Raw genomic sequence first — 18,995 nt, 5'->3', positions numbered from 1 at the left:
CTAACACAAACACTCAAATCTTGTTTCATTCTCAGCAACTGAAAGTCTTTGGTAAGGTAAACACTAAAATACATGCTTAATGATGTACTCTTTCTATTATGTAGACCTCATATATATGTATATGTGTGTATATATATGTATGTATGTATGTATGTATGTATGTATGTATGTATGTGCACACCCATATATTCATTTCTAGGTCAAGTTGATTCTGATGGATTCATTTGGAGAACCTCAAACAGGTGCTGTATGGACCCCAATCAGTACCAAATCAAAAACTTTCTTCCTGTAGTGTACAAATTTTCCACAGTGCTATGAGAAACGTGCATTGAACATTATATCAAGGACACATTCAACCAAAGACTTCTTCAAGAGCCCGGGGCCCCAGGTTCCATGCGGAGTTTTACAGATGGCATGTCATTTAATCTTCATAGCAACACCAATCCACCTCTGAGGTGGGTGTTGTTCCCAGTTGCAGATGGAGAAGGACCTTCTCAAGAGATGTCTGAAACTCGTGGAAATAGTGGCTGAAGCCCAGGAAGATAACATAAGACCCAATAGAGAGGAGATGGGCATGGTTTAAAGGGCAGGAGGGGTCTTGGCAATGAAGTTAAGCCAAATGGTACAAAAACATCTCCTAACCACCTCTGAGGGCTTTCTGAATTTGCAGAGCTATATACTAGTGACACTAAACAGGTCACCAGTCTCGGAGTCTGTGTTTTATTAGTCAAATTACTAATTATTCAGAGCTGAGAACTAAGTGCATTTTAATGCAGAAATCTGACTAATAAAAAGTGCACAGTGTAACCATTGTTGTCCTTGCCAATTAATGAAGGTTTTTGAGGCAGAAACATTAACTCTTTCTCACTTTGACACCTTCAATTTCCACTTCCCAATAACAGTTGCTATTCAAGTTTCTCATTTCTAAAACAAAACTTTTCAGTTACCATATGATACACTACAGTATGCGGGCACTTAATATGCAAATTGCTAACATAAATTAATATTATCTTCCCTCCTGTTGCTCTTTAATTTGCCGTGGGACAGCTGAGGTTTGAGACTTTAATCAAAGAGCATGGAATATGGCAATTTATAAAATCAAATGGATTTTTTTCAATTGTTTCATTCACTGTTTAGAGCTATCAAATTGTAGAGTAGTCTTATAAATGCATTAGCTGATTGCTACCCCTCCAGCTTGACCATGCCGAAATGCAGGCTTGTTTTCAAGAGCTATGAAATGATGGAAGAGGGAGCACACAAGCTCCACAGTGCGTAATCCAAGGGTGGCTACTTATCTTTGAAGTCTTATTTTCATCGTCTGTGAAGTGGAGATAATAATTGTGCCTCTTTTGCATTGTCATTGAAAAGACTGGATGAAGAACCCATGGACCATATTAGGCAAGGGCTTGGTATGTGCCAAGTCTTCAGCTCTTCTTAAACTGACGTTGGGAGCTCATACTTACACCTGACCACGGTTTCACACTTTAAAACAGATATATTCTGAGAACTATATTAGCCACTATGCTCTGCCAAAACAGTAAGGAGAAGCACTCAGAAGTGCCATACTCAAGTCAGCGGGAGGATTAAATCGGATCAAGGAGATGCTTTCCCATGTAATGCATACCTGGACAGGCACCTGGGACAGTCAGTAACTGTAGCTATGACAGTGTGGGGGTGCAGAGTAGCTGATTAGAGACAAGACAGTTTGTTGATCACATTCAAGAAAACTGATAATGGTCTAGGCAGAAACAGCAAGAGATTCAGCAAAATGGAAGAGAAGTAACACTAGTCAGGTCCAGGGAATGATTTTGCTGGTCATTTGCTAAACTCTCCTGTCTTTAAGACAGACTTAGTCCATATTGGGCCAGGGGCCATCCTATGCCCTGCATAAACTTTAGCCCCACTCACAGTGGGCAGGAAACCAAACCTCACAATGGGCCTCATGAGGATGTAGGAGCAGTGTGTCTGGCAGGGGGCTAAAAGTAAATCAAAATCATTTTCTGCTTTGTTCTGTGTGGGTTGCAAACCCCAAAAGATGTAAAGATAATGTTCCTGTAAGGGGCTTTGTCACAGTGATAATCATGGAAGGTAAGAGAACATTCATTCGTCTGTACTGATTTTAAACCACTAAGCACAGATTTAAAAAAAAAAAAAATTCCTTGAGTGTCCACATAGGCTTGATGCCCAGTGTTGAGAGAATACAATTAAGTCTTGGATATTTGCCTTCCTGACAGCCTGGAGGCTTGGAAACAGTTCAACATCTAGTATTGCTTATGTCTTATATTTTGTACATATCTTTCATGTCTTCTTTTTGTACAGTTGGTGTCACATGCCTGCCACCACTAATATGGAAGTCATTATTATAATCAATAACGTCTATTAGAACTCAGCAGTCTCTGCTTACTTGCTGAGAGTAGATTGCAATAATGATTTTTTTTTAATCTGTTTAACTCTTACTTTTTGTAGCTGTCTAGACATGTCTTTGTCCCTCAGCCCACTGAGGTAAAAGATGACACTAGATGACATACATACCTTACAAAAAACTCACTTAATAGAAGACATTTGGACAATGCAAGCTCCTCTATTAGAAAAAGATTCTGGGAACTCTGGAGCTAAGCTAGCCCAACACCATGAGCAGATACAAATACACAGGGCCACCCATAGGAACGGACAAACCACCATCTACTCACAAAACACTTGAGGTGCTAAGATTGAAACAGTGTATCAGTGAAAAATGTAGGACTAGGATATAATCTAAGATTTCAACAACTTCCAAAGGCGAAAGAACACACACACAATAGGTCATCAGACTCAGCATGGCAGCTAAGTGTCCTGAACTGGGAGCTTTTAGAACGGTGGTTCTCAACCCTCCTAATGTTGCGATCTCTAATACCATTCCTCGTGTTGTGGTGACCACACACACGCACTATAAAAATATCTTGATACTACTTCATAACTGTTGCTCTGCTACCGTTATGAATCGTAATGTAAATAGTTTTGGAGACCGAGGTTTGTCACTGGGGTTGGAACCTACAGGTTGAGAATCACTGCTTTCGGCTCTACAAGAGACGTGAATCTGAACCCCTAATTCACAGACAAAATTATTTCTGAAATCGAGTTTCCGTCCTTCAAATGGAATCTTCAAATCATTTAATTGCGTTTTCTATTGGCATTCACAGCAAAGGCATCCTAAGGACTCAATTTTCACTTTCTCTTTTTCTCATAAATCAAGAGCCTTGCCCAACCCGGAGGCCCAGCATTTTTCAATGTGGTTCACAGGCGCCCTCTAGTGACCGGGAGGCCAGTGCGCGGGAGCCGTTGATCCAAATGTCCAGTTCTGGGGTCCTTGGAAATCAGATCTACTTCACAGCTGTAAAACGAGCTTATTATTTCTTATAAATAACTCATATCCACACAAAATTATTAAACAATATGCCAAGCCATGCAGTCTTCTGAACACATTTTGAAGAAAGTAACTTCTGCCTGATCTCATTATAAGACTGAAAAAACAGGACAGCAAAGTATCAGAGGAATAATTCAAACAAACAAACAATATACTTTAAATATTCACCTCTTCCCAACTTTTCATCATTTCATTGATTATTTACAAATAAACCACCATAAAGGCGAAAGTCCCTGAGCTCCAGTTTGCCAGCGCCTAGTGATGAATCCCTCCCGCTCCACCCCCCTCCATCATTTAGAGCTTTGAAAACAGAGGCTTATAGCAGATGCATTCATTCTATTACCCAATACCCTACCCAAGTGTTCTTTAACTGGTGGTCAGTGAGCCAACTTCAGTGTGCAAAAACCATGCTTCCCTTTCAAATCTTCTTTAATGGTCGACATCAGTTAAAACTCTGAATTTCTGGCGTTTCCTGGAGAGCGTCACTTGTCCACATCTGTCCTACACCTACACATGCCCCAGGTTTCCCAGAGCCCAGTAGGCAGCCCTAAGAGACATGTGTAACCCATGTAGCCACGGGCACACTCAACCCATATCAGACCATTTCAGTCTGTAATCGCCTTCAATTATTCCTTTCAAAAGTTCTCTTTCTAATCCTAATAATGAAGCTGGCTTTCAAACCACACGAGCATCACACAGGCACATACCAGTGCAAACACATCATAAGAAAGGCGGAGGAGGGTAGCTAGCGCCCACCTCAGAGATAGAGAAACGAGATCGCAGAAAATCCCCTCTCTACGGATGCAGTCAAGTACATTTTGGGCTCGTGAATCTTGTCTTAGTTCTAAGATGTCAAGAGCCTCACTGTCGGGCTCCCATGTAGCAAATAAGCGACACAGACCCACCCCCCATAGCAAACCACCTCAACATCTTTTCTTGGAACCAGAGCCCAGGCCATCCATATGCGGCGCAAGCCAGTCCAAGCAAGCTGGCAGGGGACACTCACAGGTGTGCTGCTGTCGGAGAAGGTGTTCATGCTGACGGAGCTGCTCAGCTTGTCTGAAGAGACAGAGGGTGGGGATGGGCTCCTCTTCTCCAGGGGGTCCTGCCTCTGCAAGTACTCTCGCCATGCTCGCTGAATGCTGCAGAAAAACCCAGCAATATGTCACTGGCAGTCATCACCCACAGACTCAGAAGGGCACGGAGGCGGGGATTGGTTTAGAGACAGAGAAACTGTAGGATAAATTGTGCCTCAAGAAAGAACGTTTGGGCTTTAGCTGCATTTTGGCTACCAAGACTGGATTTTAAAACAAAACAGTAACAACAACAAAACCAACTGGACTGTGTCTTTCTCAGACTTGACTAGCCTAACTCAGCCTGAAAAAGTCAATCAAGTTGGGGTGGGAGGATAGGGGTAAAACATCAGAGAAAGTCAAACTGATTGGGCGCTATGTTCTTTGATTCATGGGACACCAAATATTTCAATTTCTCATCTTTGAGAAAAATTAATAGCTGATGATTATATACTCATTCATTCAATGCATGGCGTTAGATGGTCTGTTCCATGCCTAGGCTCTGGACAGAGACAACAGAGCACATTCCTGGGATTCTACACACACGGATCTCAAGGTAGCATTCACAACACTGGGCAGTGTGTCTGCATGGCCAGATGCGGCAGTCTGGTGGCCCTCATCCCAGGACAAACCCACAAGAACACCGCAGTCATTTACTTGACATGCTGTAGGTTGACACAGGTAATGGCGAATATGTGAAAGTGCCCTGTGCTATTTAAGACACCAAAGTAACAGGTCGTCGGGTGGCTTTTTAATATGTCACTCTAGGCAGTTCATTATTTTAACCTATGGTTTATATCAGAAAAACAAAAGCCTTTCTAAAAAATAGGCACCTGTCCTGTTTCTGTGTTAAAGTTAAGGAACTTTTAATGGATCACTGGCTCCAAACTCAGACAGTAATGTGTCTAAGTTCATGGGCAGTCAGCGAGTGTACTGGAAATTTTCCTGGGCATTTGGATGTGCACACCAACTGCCAGAACTCGGTATTCTAAAGTGATAACCTAGTATCTGTCACTACCCCAGCTAGACTCCTGGAAGCACCAGACCTTCTACTCTCTTCCATGTGAGTGGAGTCATTAAAGTTATTGGTATATGAACAAACTGATACCTCTTGCTCAGAGAGGAATTCTTTCCCCAAAGAGAATTGAATACCATCAATTCTCAATAGCCAGTGAATATAAGGAACACAAAATGCCATCATATTATTGAACTTTATTGTTTTCCTAATTAATTAAGGTTTTGTGAATTATAATATTCGAGGAAAATTCTAGAAGGTACTATGAAAGCAATGCCTTGGATTCAGATGCCAATCCTGAAGCGATGGAGCTTCAGCACAGGGAGCTTATGCTTTGGAGGTCAGATTCCTTTTCTGGGACCCTGTTCTATGCTCCTTGTGGCTTGGGTAGAATTCTAAAGCAAGATTTCTTAAGAGCTGTGGTGGTTAAAGTAGTAGCATCCCCCAGAGGCTTATGTATTTGAATGCTTGGTCACCAGGGACTGCCACTATTACTGGGTATGGCCTTGTTGGAGGAAGTGTGTAGCTGAGGATAGGTTTGGAGGTTGCAAATGCTCAAGCTAGGCCCAGTCAGTGTCTGTCTCTGTCTGTCTCTCTCTCTCTCTCTGTCTCTCTCTCTCCCTTTCTCTCTCCCTCCTTCCCTCCCTCCGTCCCTCCCTCCTTTGGCTGCCTGCTGATCCAGGCGTGGAACTCTTAGCACCCTGTCTGCCTGCACACCTCTATGCTTCCTGCCATGACAATGGACTAAACCCCTGAACCCATAAGCTAGACCCAATGAAATGTTTTCCTTTATAAGAGTTGCTGTGGTCATAGTGTCTCTTCACAGCAATAAAACCCTAAGACAAAAGTCCTCCATACACAGCTCAGCTCCCCCTAGAGTGAGGTCTGGCTCTGCTCTGAATGGTAATTGCAGAATGTTTTATTGCTCACTGCTTGAACACAATGCACCCTTGTTGATTTGTCCTCGGCTTTAAGGTTTTAAACAGAATTTTAAAGTCCCACAGGTCATCCCACTGCTTCTTTGGGGACAGTCTTCATTAAAATGCTGAAAACTTTTGGGAGTTATTAGTGAGTCACATGATCTGAAGGTATGGAGGTCCTTCAGAACTCAGCGAACACTTCAGAAGCATGTTGGATAAACTCTAACCATTAAAGTCTCAAAAGATGTTTCATTTAAAAGAAGCAAAAAGTTAAATAATATATTTATGGCCCATATGACATCCAAGAGTTTATAAGACTCCAAGGTATCCTTCCATAGCCTTTGTTTAAGAAAAAAAAAAAAGAAGCAAGCAAGGAAAACAAACAAAAGCAACAACAACAAAACCCTACCTTGACTATTCAAAAAAAATAAAATGTGTAATTTGAAACAGTGTTGTTACATTTTAGCATGCTGAACACCAGGGGGCGGTGTAACTCTTTAGAGACCCAAAGATGTTGCCCGAAGGGAAAGTGAGAGCTTTACAAAGGTTTGAACTTGGTTAAACATCCCCTTCCCCTTAGTTTTGTGGAATCCAGAGGGTGACACGATAATTTCCTTTACGTCAGAAATTAAGGAAGCAGGGTTCATTTCTTCTAAGTGGGTAGATATCTTCTTTCATTGATAAATACTGTAACAATGTCTAGTGTCTTTTAAATTGTAGGAAGATATAAAGTATTTACTATTTTAAAATATGTATTAAAACATTTCTATGCGCTCTTAATTCCTTAGTATGCTTCGTGTTATTTTTGAACACCTGACTTATAGCCATTGTACACATACACAGAAACAATTATATGTAGTTGAAAGCATATTACCCTGTTATTTTTTATCTTAATAATTACAGTTTTAAAGACTACATTGCGGATTGGATAATGACTTTAAACTCATTTCAGAGGTTAAAAATAACAAGCCATTTGTGTCATATTAGACTATTGTACTAAATTATGGCATTATTATTTTTTAATGGAGCAGCCATGATATCATTAGTTTCTGGGCCCGAGAAGAGTATTTTTATCCAACACTACTTCACCTTAAACTATACCTCTAACATGACTTTCAAACAGTAAAGTGTTCTAATATCGAGCATTGCTAATACCATCTTCAAATGCTGAGAGAGGGGATTAAAAGAGAACATAGAAGCTCCAAACCCACAGTCAAAGCCACCGCTTTCTCATGCTAGCTTTACCATAATTCCAGCTAACAAATCTCTATTATGGATACACCGTATAGACTACCTTGACATTTTATTTTTAAAATTAAACGATGCTATCAATATAATGTTTTTAAAACAGGTTGAAATAAGGGAATGTATCTTGTTCAGTCTTGCATCCTAAAATACAAGCACCATTCGTAACAGAAGCTGACTGTTTTTTGAAGTCAGACTTTGGATATCAGTTCTTACCTCTCTTTCCTTATGCTGTTTGCCATTTCTGACCTTAGTCTGTCTACTTACGTCTGTTTTGTAGCAGGAGCCTGACAGTGGGTACCATCCTCATTGCCACCAGATAACCTGTCTCCTAAGAGTAGGAACAGAGCTTCCAGACAGGGCTGAGACGCTCAGAGAAGGTTTGGGGAGTTCTGGGATTTGAATTGGGCCCTAGGGGGGTGGATTAGATTGAGGAGGGGACAGAGGTGGAAGAAAAGACATGGAAAAGAGGATGGGAGTCAGGCAGGAGACCCCGAGAAGGTGGTGGAGCTAACAGGCTGTTTTGGAGACTGCCCCATCACAGGTTAATTTAGACAACCTGGGTCTTAATTACATAGCACTCTTCATTAAGAAGACAGAATTCTTCTGATATGAGGCACATAAGGAGACAGGAGTCCAATACCGGGGAGAGCTCTCCCAAGACAGTGCTAACCACTGAAAACAAAACCTATCAGATTGGTCTCTTTCCCTGCAAGTCCAATTTCCTCCCACAAGACTAAAATCCCTAGAGCAATGATCACCCACATAGATGCATCACTGTCTTGGTAGTTTTGAAATATGGTGAGTAGCTAATTAACAAATATATTTTTCTAACATTATGTTTTAGAAATTGCTTGAAGAAAAAGTTCTACCTCACAAGGAAGTGTGTTTAGCATGATAGATGTTCTTGACTGGTTTTACTTCTCATTAGCTGTGGCCTTAAGCAAAATGCTAAACAGTCTGGCCTCCATTTTGTGCTTCCACAATTGGAACATATAATAATAAATTTCTTTCTAATTCTTTCAAGAAGGCAACTGGTAACATATGTACATCCTTCAGCCCCAGCCATGACAGACAGAGCAGGCCTGGGTAAGCTACTATTATTGTTTGAGAAAACAAAAGACATAACAGATACTTTCAGGTTACATGCAAATCACACGTCAATGTGCTGTTCTGGATCCTCAAAGAGTGGCAGGATGTGCTTTGAGGACCAGGTGGACATATAAATACGCTGGAAAAAGACACATTTGGATGGGAAATCTAGAGTAGGCTGAACAGTTTTCTCTAGTGTTCTCCCAGAAAATCATTATAATCCTGCTAGGGATGAAGTACAAGGGAAAGCAGAGGCTGCCAGGGTTCCCAGTGCCACATGGTAGGTGAGAGCTGGGCTCGGATTTAAATTTGAGTTGCTCAAATTCCAAAGTTTGTGCTCTCAACTGCTCATGTATCTTCTATAAACTACATTTTTGGCTGTAGCCATGTTTTAGTTGCTATGATAAAAGCAATTTGGGGAGAATAGAGTTTATTTCAGCTCACGGGTCCATCATGGAGAGAAGCTAGAATAGGAACCCAAGGCAGGAACCTGGAGGCAAGACCTGGAGCAGAGGGCATGGAGGACGATGCTTAATGGCTTGCTTCGCCTGGCTTCTTCAATTCAACTGCTTAGGTAATTCAAGACCACCTGTCAAGGTGTGGCATTACTCACAGTCCACTGGGTCATAGTGAACTCTGACATCAATCATTAACCAAGAAAACGCTCCCACAAGCACCCACTGGCCACTTTGATGGAGGTGATTCCTCAATTGAGGGTTCTTCTTCCCAGGTGACTATAGTTTGTGTCAAGTTGTTTTAAACTAACTAGCCCAAGTAGGCGGGGATTATGCTTTAACAATGTGATTTAGTGTCGCTTTTTATGAAATAGCCTCACAAATTCTGAAAGCTCAACACTTTTTTTCCCTGCAAGTTATCTACACGTCAAATATTTTTTTTCAGATGAAAAAAATGACTAATGTTCAAAACATCTACATGTTGTTCTGTTGTAAAACATTGCCAAAGCATAAGTAATGGTTTAAATTGGTAGGAATTTCTTGATATTCACTTATAACCTGCAAACTGTGGTCCAGATGTGAAGGATGTTGCTCAGGGGGTCTGAGAGGGGTCACCTTTTCCCACAGGGATTTGACATTCATTTATTGTACACTTTCATGGCCAGACCATTCTAGCCTCCGCTCAGAGAATGCTCAACTGTACTCCTCAGGCTGCGCTAGCATCCTTCATCTGGGTGTTTTCACTTGGCTGCCAGAGGTTTGCTACTACTCATTTGTGGGGAACTTGCCCTTCATTGCCCCTAAATGCCTTCCATGAATCCTGTGTGATCCTGATTATTTTCCTTTTGACACAGACTATTGATCATCCAAGTCTAAAACTCAGAATGACCTCTTACCAGCTGTGTTTGTGAGCCAGGTAATGCGCCTTTGCTGACACTTTAATATCTCTCCTTCCCTCCCCCTTCCTCTCCTTCCCTCTCCCCTCCCTCACCCCACTGTGACACCTATTGAGGCCTCCACTTCCTTCTTTTGACTTTGCCCTACACATTACTGGTTTGCACTTTTTTTTTTTTTCCAAATGCTTTCCTTTTAACCATGTCCAGACTGTGAGAAGTTAACTGAAGGGATCTTGTCCTGCCCCACAGCCCATGCCAGGGTTCACACTCACACAGGACAGGCTGTCCACACTGAGACAAGTTCTCTTCTTGCTTGTCTTCTATATTTGGAGATTGGCTCACCTGGGTCTCTCTCTGCCTTTGCGGTTCAGTTGTTCATACCCTGCACTGGAGCCTACAGTACTTTTTCATCAGGGAAGAGGGAGATGTCTCCGGAAGATTGCATGATAAAAATGACCCTTACTCTTCTCCTTCATCAGGAGAAGCCAGATGTTTAAGTTGCCACCACCAACAGAGGTCAGAGGCTCTAAGACAAAGCCTGTGACATTGGAGGGTGACCCTGGGAGCTCCAACAAAGGCTTTTGTATTAGTTCTCTTTATGCCTGAACACTGTCCCTTGGGAAGCAAGGATGGACATGGCCTTCCCTGTAAGGATGCCTAGGTCTTGGGGGAAGCTTGTCACAAAAGACATGCCTAGAAGAACAAGAGACAGAGCCAACGAGGAGGTAAAGTCTGCATTTGTGAGGGCTCCTGGTAGGCCCCGTGGTCCCATCCTCCAGGATTCCAAGCCTTGGAGCCACCTTAAAAGAGACAGCCACCTAGAAGCCCAAGTGCTCATCATTGGCAGGGGAACTGAAAATCCTCAGGCAGTTAAGCACAGAAGAAAGAAAACAGTCTGCAGCAGAGAGGAGACCAGGGAAGGAGGAGGTAAAGGAGGTGGGCACAGAGGGGGTGAAGGTGTGGGCTATATGATCTCTCTCTCTCTCTCTCTCTCTCTCTCTCTCTCTCTCTCTCTCTGCCTCTTTTTGCCTCTCTCTCTCTGTCTCTTTCTCTCTGTCTCTGTCTCTCTGCCTCTCTGCCTCTCTGTCTCTCTGTCTCTGTCTCTCTCTGTCTCTCTCTCTGTCTCTCTTTCTCTCTCTCTCTCTCTCTCTCTCTCTGTGTGTGTGTGTGTGTGTGTGTGTGTGTGTGTGTGTGTGTGTGTGTAGGGAAGATATACCACCTGCCCTGGGAGTTAAGAATTTAATAACCAGATTAGACAAAAGTCACTGAGCTGGAGTAAATTCTCTGATAGGACTCAAATTCCATTATAGGGCAAGATTAAGCTCTCTCCCCTCAATCCCCTCCAGTGACTGGAAATGGGGTTCAGAGTTATTAGGAGAGATAAAAAGCATTCATTTACACTTCACTGAGCTGAGCGCCCCCTCACCCCCCCATCAAACCAGCAAACATAAACTCATAAGGCCTCAGCTCTCTCTGCTGGCTGGACTCAAAAACCCAGAGATTTGGGTTTTTCTCTACTTATTCCCCCTCTTGGTTCCCACTCCTCTGCATTGACATATTGGAAATGATGAAAACTTAAAAAAAGAAGACCGTGCCCTTTTCCTAACTTATTTCTATCATTTGATGAAGTACTCTCTCTCTTTTTTTTTTTTCCCATACAGCCACTTTCCTCTGAAGCACCTTTGCATTAACAGGACCGCATCTTAATGAGATTCCTAACAACCAGGCAGCCTGTGCTCGCACTCCAGCAAGTTCTGTAGTGAAACGGACACGTGCTTGCATGAAGCAGTTCCACAGCCAGATTCATTTATCGGGAATCGAGGCACAGAACTTCCTAGCAGGGTGCCTGGCTGGTTCAGAAGCTGTGTCTGGGCTTATCACGAAGCGTAGGCTGGATACTCACACCGAGGTGATCCTCTTAAGGATGTGTAAGGCTGGCACTGATTTGCAGTGGTATGGATGTCTTTTCTCTACTCAGCAGGATATTATAAATCTGTCGTTCCATTCTATTCCTGTCTAAATTCCTTAATCCTGCAATGACTCATTGTTCAAAGCTGCACACCCCCAGGCACCCTTCTTCAGACTGACTTCCTCAGGCTTCTATGCAAATGATCTGCGGCTCTCAAGTTCAGACATGTTTAAACTCTGCGGATGTTAAACTTTTTAGAGTTTTAACAGGGGGTTGGGTAGGGACTGGAGGAGAGGAAGATTGTGCGCACCGACCAGTATTGGCAATTCTTATTTGTGCCTCTGAGAGAGACTCGGAACGGGAAAGAATCACAGAAATTAGTCATGAACAGGATACTCTGTGGATATTCTGATAGCTCCCTTCTCTTCTTAATCAATTAAGATTCTTCTCTCTTACCTTTAAAAGCTTGCTAACTTGCCTTATAATAAGGTTTGCTTCATGTTGGTTCTTACTGGCTTCACTTTATCGACGTTGCATTGAGGCTAGTACTGTTTGACTGTGACACGTATAGCGGGAGGCGGGGCTCACCATGGTCTTTAGTGGGAGAGGCTGTGCAGAAGCATCGTCCACTTTCACATGAGCAGGGAAGGTAAGGGTTGTTTCCCCCCGACTTTCACGGTGGGGGTGAAATTATGAATTAAGAAGGTTGTTAAAACAGTGTTTGGGCACACATGTAAGGTGATGCCTTCAATAGCAAGATGAAGAATGAAAAATGATAGTAAGAATGTGCTAGACTTGAAAGGAAAACCAAAGAAATGCTAAGTAAAAATCCACAAAATACTTCCTAGCATTGCCCAGCAGATGGCGGTGTGGGCTTCAAGCGCCTTTGGTGCTTGCCTAGGCCCTGGCTGGACCTGAAGCACACAAATGTGAAATGAAGGAATGTATGGTTCTGCGCTGATATACTCCCAAGGGTGTTTGGGGGTACAAATGCAAACACCCGGAGAACAAATCGCTTCATGTCATTTTGCAACGACTTACATTTTCACTTTTGACTCCAAGGGCTGTAGACTGAGGGGGTACTTTTCAATGTTATTCTCCACATCCATGGCCAGCTGGTGACTAGAAAGAGAAATAGCTTGTCAGTGTAACTCAACCCAGGAAGCCATTGTTTACAGTGAAAATACTTCAACTTCCATGGTTTTGAAAACGGTGATGTAGATTTATTAGCAGAATCTCATGGGCGGTGAGTGACCTGACTCCAGTAAGAAAACATTGCCTTTCTCTGCAGCCTTGTGATCTCTGCTGCTCAACTAAACATTCCTAGTTAATGTGTGAAAACTGCCTCTTTTGGATAAATCAACAGAAAATGGGGGCCCTTCCTAGACGGTGGGACCAACGAGAATAGTACACGCCCTGCAATGATGGGGTATTTATAGAGAACTTATTTTAACCTCTTCCTTTTTTCTTATTTCTATCTTTTATTCATCCCCCAAAAATGCTGCTGCCGAGGAACTTTCCCCTCCATCCCGTGAGTGGTTGCTGCGCTCACACTGTGAAGAAAACACGAGTTGTGAGCTACATGGTCACAGTTTCTTGTGGATCCAGTGGTCCCTCCCTGGCTGCCCACTGGTCAGTACGAAGGCTGTCTTTGGCTAGGTTTTGTAGAGCAGATAAGAAGTTGAGGGTGAAATAATATAAATCAGGGGGGAAAAATCAAAATAACAGTAGTGGACAACAAAAGGAAAAGATGTAAAGAAATTATTTGGAATGATCAGAAACTGAAAAGACTTTGTCGTCATACTGTGGCTATGAAATGCAAAGCTCGGTGAAGTTCATTTCACACTCTGAGAGAACCAAGTTGACTCTGGCTTGCTACTTGCTCTCTGCAAGACACCGGCTGGAAGATCTGACATCAGGCTTGAGATAGTTGCTCTAACTCAATGCAGTTGAGATGTCAAGCCTGTAGAACTGTCCTGTAGCACTGTCCAGGATCCATGCCTCGTGTGCTGAGTGTCCACTGAACACAAAACAGGACAAAAAGCTAGAGAGAACCTCAACAGAGAAAATGCCTCCATCAGATTGGCCTGTAGGCAAGTATGCGGGGGCATTTTCTTGATTAATGATTGATGTGGAAGGGTCCAGCCTACTGTGGTCAGTGCCACCCCTGGGTGGTCATGGGAGGTATAGGAAAGGTAGCTGACCACGAGCCTGAAGTAAGCCAGTAAACAGCATTCCTCTAGGCCGAGGGTCCCTGCTTCAGTCCCTGCCTCCAGGTTTTTGCCTTGAGCTGATTTCCCTCAATGTCAGATGGTTAACCGTGAGGTGAAATGAACCTTTCCTTCTCCATGTTGTTTTCAGTGTTTTATCACAGCAAGAGAAAATCAAACTAGGATTGATTGTCAAGTGCATGCAAAGTGTGTGTGTGTGTGTGTGTGTGTGTGTGTGTGTGTGTGGCGAAATTTATGCTGTACTTTGATATTTTTATGTGTCTAGGTTTCTTCAAAGGCCAGTGGGGTCCTACCAAGCTATAACACACCACCAGTGCATGGGGACCACCAGCCACTATGCAAACCCATGCTGCAGGGAAGCAAAGATTTAGAGCAGGGAACTTGGAGGGGATGTTCCAGACTGGTACAGGGGACTCAGCGGGAAAGTGAGGTAAACTCGTTAGAAGGCTACCCAAATTAATAAGAACCACGACTGACATACAGGAAAGAAACAAGAGTATTTCTTTCTTTCTTTCTTTTTTGGTTTTTTGAGACAGGGTTTCCATGTGTAGCTTTGCACCTTTCCTGGAACTCACTCTGTAGCCCAGGCTGGCCTCAAACTCACAGAGATCCGCCAGGCTCTGCCTCCCAAGTGCTGGGATTAAAGGCGTGCGCCACCACCGACCAGTATTTATCCTCCCCCCCCCACCATGAAAACATGACCAGACACATGCACTAGGATGGCCACTAGGTGGTGCCATGAGCCCAAAATTGCTCTGTTGTTGCACAGCCTAATTTTGTTGAGGGGGGAGAAAAACATTCTTTCACTCTGCGGCATTAGTATTCAGGATTTGCTGTTAATTCTTTATTTTTCAGCCATGTGTATACTAGAAATTATTCAAAGCATGGGGCCAAAATGGTGAAAACACTAACCATAGTCCCTGTTCTTTCAGTCTGGGAGGTGCGTATTATAAATATGTGTGATGTGTATAATTATGTGTAAGTGTAATCGATGTTATTAAAGAGGAAACATAAATGGACCTAATCCAGGGACTATGAGCATTCAAAGGCTCACTTTACAGTCACCTGGTCTTGTGGGGGTAGCAGACTTATAACCAGGGCATTTTAAGTCTATTAAGCATCCTATTAATTACAAATTAGCAAATTGGCAGAGTACTTGCAATATAGGCAATATAGCCTGCGATCATCAAAGACAATAATAGTGAATTTTCTTTAATAAAGAAAACACTTATATGACTTAATTAGGGCATATAAATTACACATCACCAACAAGCCATAAATGACAATATATATTGGCTTAAGCCAGCAGCTAGCACGAGTGCATCTTATCAATAATTTCCTGTGGCTAATCAAGTCATTATATATTAGCACAATGGTGGAACATGCAATCACAGTCTTCTACCAGAGATAGAGCCTGGTTCGATAATTACAAAAAAAGCAAGACACTCAGACTAAGGTCTTACTTAAGTTAATAAGTAATTATCATTAACAATAGACTCCCAAGAAGCCTCCTAATTAATAGCGTACCAATTAATTGTCTCTACTTTTGGACACTTGCCAAGCTCTGCTGTGTCTGTGTGTCTGCGTGCATGCGTATGTGTGCACCGAAGTGCACACATACACGTATAGGTAAATGCCCTCAACTGGCCTTCCACAGTATGGAGCTATAGCTTCCCTGCCCTTCACAGTGCCTGTCTACCACAAAGCCCTGTTGAACATTTGGAATAAATGTAATGCTCCAAGGGGGAATAACCGATCAGCTGCTATGACACCGTGATCACTTCACTGACGGTCATTTTGAATAGCAGGGGTGATTTACATCGGCACCTCAGTCAGCCACAGCTGTAATGAAATTCCTGATCCACTTGAAGCACCCCAGGTTTTTCAATCAACTCTGACAGCTTTCAAGGACATAGTCCTGCCTGGAAGCGGACCAGGAAAAATTTCCAGCAACCTATGCAAATGTACCAAGAAATCCGTGTAAATGTTGGGTCTGGTGTGTTTTCTGTCATTGGCAACCAGGAAAGAGAGAGCTTCTCTTGAAACTTTTCCCTGCATGGAAGGACTTTGTACCTGTCTGTGTGCTTTGAAGGGAATCAATTTCTATCCCTAGAATCTTCCACGCTCACAGGAAAACAGAGCAAATCGACAAGACAGACAGGTCATTCTCGGCAGCTTTTAGCTTTCCCAGGTCTCTGGATGGTACAAGAGAAAGAGTAAGCCGGCATTACCTGGGGTTGGGGAGGAGGGGAGAACACACACACACACACACACACACACACACACACACACACACACACACATTTACTAATGTTCACATGTCTTCCTGAGAGCAGAGAGATGGGCAATGTTGGCGGTACTGAGAGATTTAATAGGGAGCTGTGGTCAATTAGCAAGAGGGAAAAATCAGCTTTTGGTGTTCATTTCCTACATTTGAATCAGTCATGAAAAGCAGATGTAGCCAGATTGGACAAATGAATGAGCTGAACATCACAGAGGCGGTGTGCCCTCAGAGAATGTAGCTGCTTCGGGAGTTTCCTGCTTAACTGGGAAGACTGCATAGCATCATCGGTGCTGGTCCTCACCCCAGCTCCTCCTCAGAACCATCTGAAGGAAGCTGCTAAATGCTGCCTCCACACTCCAGATTCCATTTGTCTGGGGTGTGGCTTGAGTCAGGACATTTTTGTCAAGCTGACTCTAAATATCCAGGATGAAGAAGCATGGTGTAGACCTCATGTCAATTGAACATGAGTCTCCATAGAAGAAAAATCTTTCCAGAATGAGCTAAAGTCTTCTTTATTATTGTTTACACATACATGGTGAAAGTGTTGATAGGGAAGGATTAACTTGTTTTTAATTTAAGTTTACTGTCAACTAATAGCTAACAGTTGGACACGTTAGGGTTGGCAGGTGGCTCAGCTGTTAAAAGTACTTGCTGCACCATTGTGAGGCCCAGAAATCTGATGCCAGCACTCTTTAGACAGATGCAGAGGCTGATACATGCCTGTAACTTCAGCTCCAGCAGGCTGGAGACAGAACGACCTCTGGAGTCCTCTGGCTTTCAGCCTAGCCAAGGAAACACTGGCCCTAGGTCCAGGGAGTGACCCTGCCTCAAAGGAGCAGTCAGTGATAGTGGAGGGGCCCTGGCCCTCTTATGGACTCCACACCCACACATAGGAACAAGCATGCACATGCTTGTGCACATAGACTCACACACAGAGACTCACACAAGTAAATTTTTAAATTATATGTATTAATGTGATGTTTCCAAATAGGCTTACACTGTGCGATATTTTAATCACTTTCATCTGTCCCCTCAAACAAATCATTTCTTTATGGTAAAATTTTTAATATAAATTCTTGTGGTTTTTTTGTAATATACAAAAGTGCATCTTTGTGTTATCTGTGATCACCCTCAAGTGCAAAGTGCACAGAATCTCTTGTACCTACCCAACCCCATTGGTACATAACACGACACCCATTCCTCTGTTTTTCCCAACCCTGTCACGTTGTCTTCCCCAGCCTCTGGAAACGCCATTCTATTCTCCAATTCCATGAGTTCAGACTTTTTAGATTCCACACACGAGTGGTATAAAGAGTTCTTTCAGTACCCGGCTTGCTTATTTAATATAATGTCTCCAAGCTTATCTATATTACAGCAAATGACAGGATTTTATTCTTTTGTAGATGCATACTATCCCATTCTGTCTATGACCACATTTTCTTTATCTGTTCACTGTCCCTGAGGCTGTCTCCATGTCTTGGTGGCTCTGCGTCATGCTGCCGTGGCCATGGGAGTACAGATGTCTCTCGACAGGCTCCTTCCACTTCCTTTCCATAGACATTTTGTAAAGGAATTTCTAGATCATGAACTAGTTCTACTTTTTAATTTTTGAGGAACCTCCACAGTACTTTCCATAATGGACAAGTTCTTTTACTCTTATGCACTCATTTTATGAGACCAGGCATAATAATAATGCCCTGAACCAAATGTTTAAGTAACTCAGAAACTTCATCTAATCAATAGTGAGAAACTGTCCTTCAGTAGACCACAGAAATGGAAGAACCCAAGATGCCCTGTCCAAACACTCATCCGGAGGGGAAGGGAGCTGGCAATGAGGCTGTCATTGTCCTGGGTTGATGCCTTCAGGAAGATGTCCCAGACAGCCAGCGATGGCATCTACTTTGTAAAGATCCTTGACCCTGGAGCTCTGGTGGTTAAATGGTGCACCCAGAGTCACGGGGTAAGGAAAAGCAGAAAGAGAGCCCACGCCTAAGGTGTTCCCCTTACAGGAGTGTTTTCTACATCCTGGGTGTTTTCATTGTCTCTTCAAGGGCACGCCTTGTACCTGTTGACTGATTCTTAACAAAAACGTCCACTCTGGTGTGGCACAGGCTGGCGTTTCAAAATCATTGTCATTATTGTTAGTAACATGGCTGTTTCCATAAACCCCATTCTCTAATCATCCATTCTGCTTTCTAGAACAGAAGACGAGCACCTTAGCTGCTGCGTAAGGACCATCCCTTGGAGCATTTAACAGCAGCCATTGTGTTTCTTCTGAGACTCCTTTTCTTTTCCCATGCCCCTTGTCCTTACTTGTTTGTAGTAGTTTATGCGATTTGAGAGTTCTCATGGTTGTAATTTACCTACTTTTGTATTCTCAAGGATACTAGCATTCTTTTTTAGCATCCAGAACCACACAGGACACCCATCCATGTTGGTAGTAGATGAGGACTTGGCTGAGGATTCAGCTGA

The 18,995-nt window shown here is 43.0% G+C and overlaps 1 protein-coding gene across 2 annotated transcripts in view; it reads right to left on the bottom strand.

Annotated features, from left to right (window-relative positions):
* The window catches only part of LOC118585520 (IQCJ-SCHIP1 readthrough transcript protein), a 745,628-nt gene that overhangs the window by 573,710 nt on the left and 152,923 nt on the right, over nucleotides 1-18,995 (bottom strand). Inside the window, exons 3-4 of one of the 2 annotated variants that reach the window (XM_036190174.1) lie at nucleotides 13,050-13,130; nucleotides 4,410-4,545 (exon numbers count right to left, since the gene is read on the bottom strand). In XM_036190174.1, coding sequence (XP_036046067.1) covers nucleotides 4,410-4,545; nucleotides 13,050-13,130 — 217 coding nt within the window. The remainder of the gene's footprint in view (nucleotides 1-4,409; nucleotides 4,546-13,049; nucleotides 13,131-18,995) is intronic. The other variant, XM_036190175.1, reaches the window with a different exon arrangement.

The sequence above is a fragment of the Onychomys torridus genome, chromosome 6 (assembly GCF_903995425.1).
Source record: "Onychomys torridus chromosome 6, mOncTor1.1, whole genome shotgun sequence".
NCBI classification, from domain to species: domain Eukaryota; kingdom Metazoa; phylum Chordata; class Mammalia; order Rodentia; family Cricetidae; genus Onychomys; species Onychomys torridus.
The sequence above is the reverse complement of the archived record's forward strand: the minus strand, read 5'-3'. Positions and strand labels throughout refer to the sequence as shown.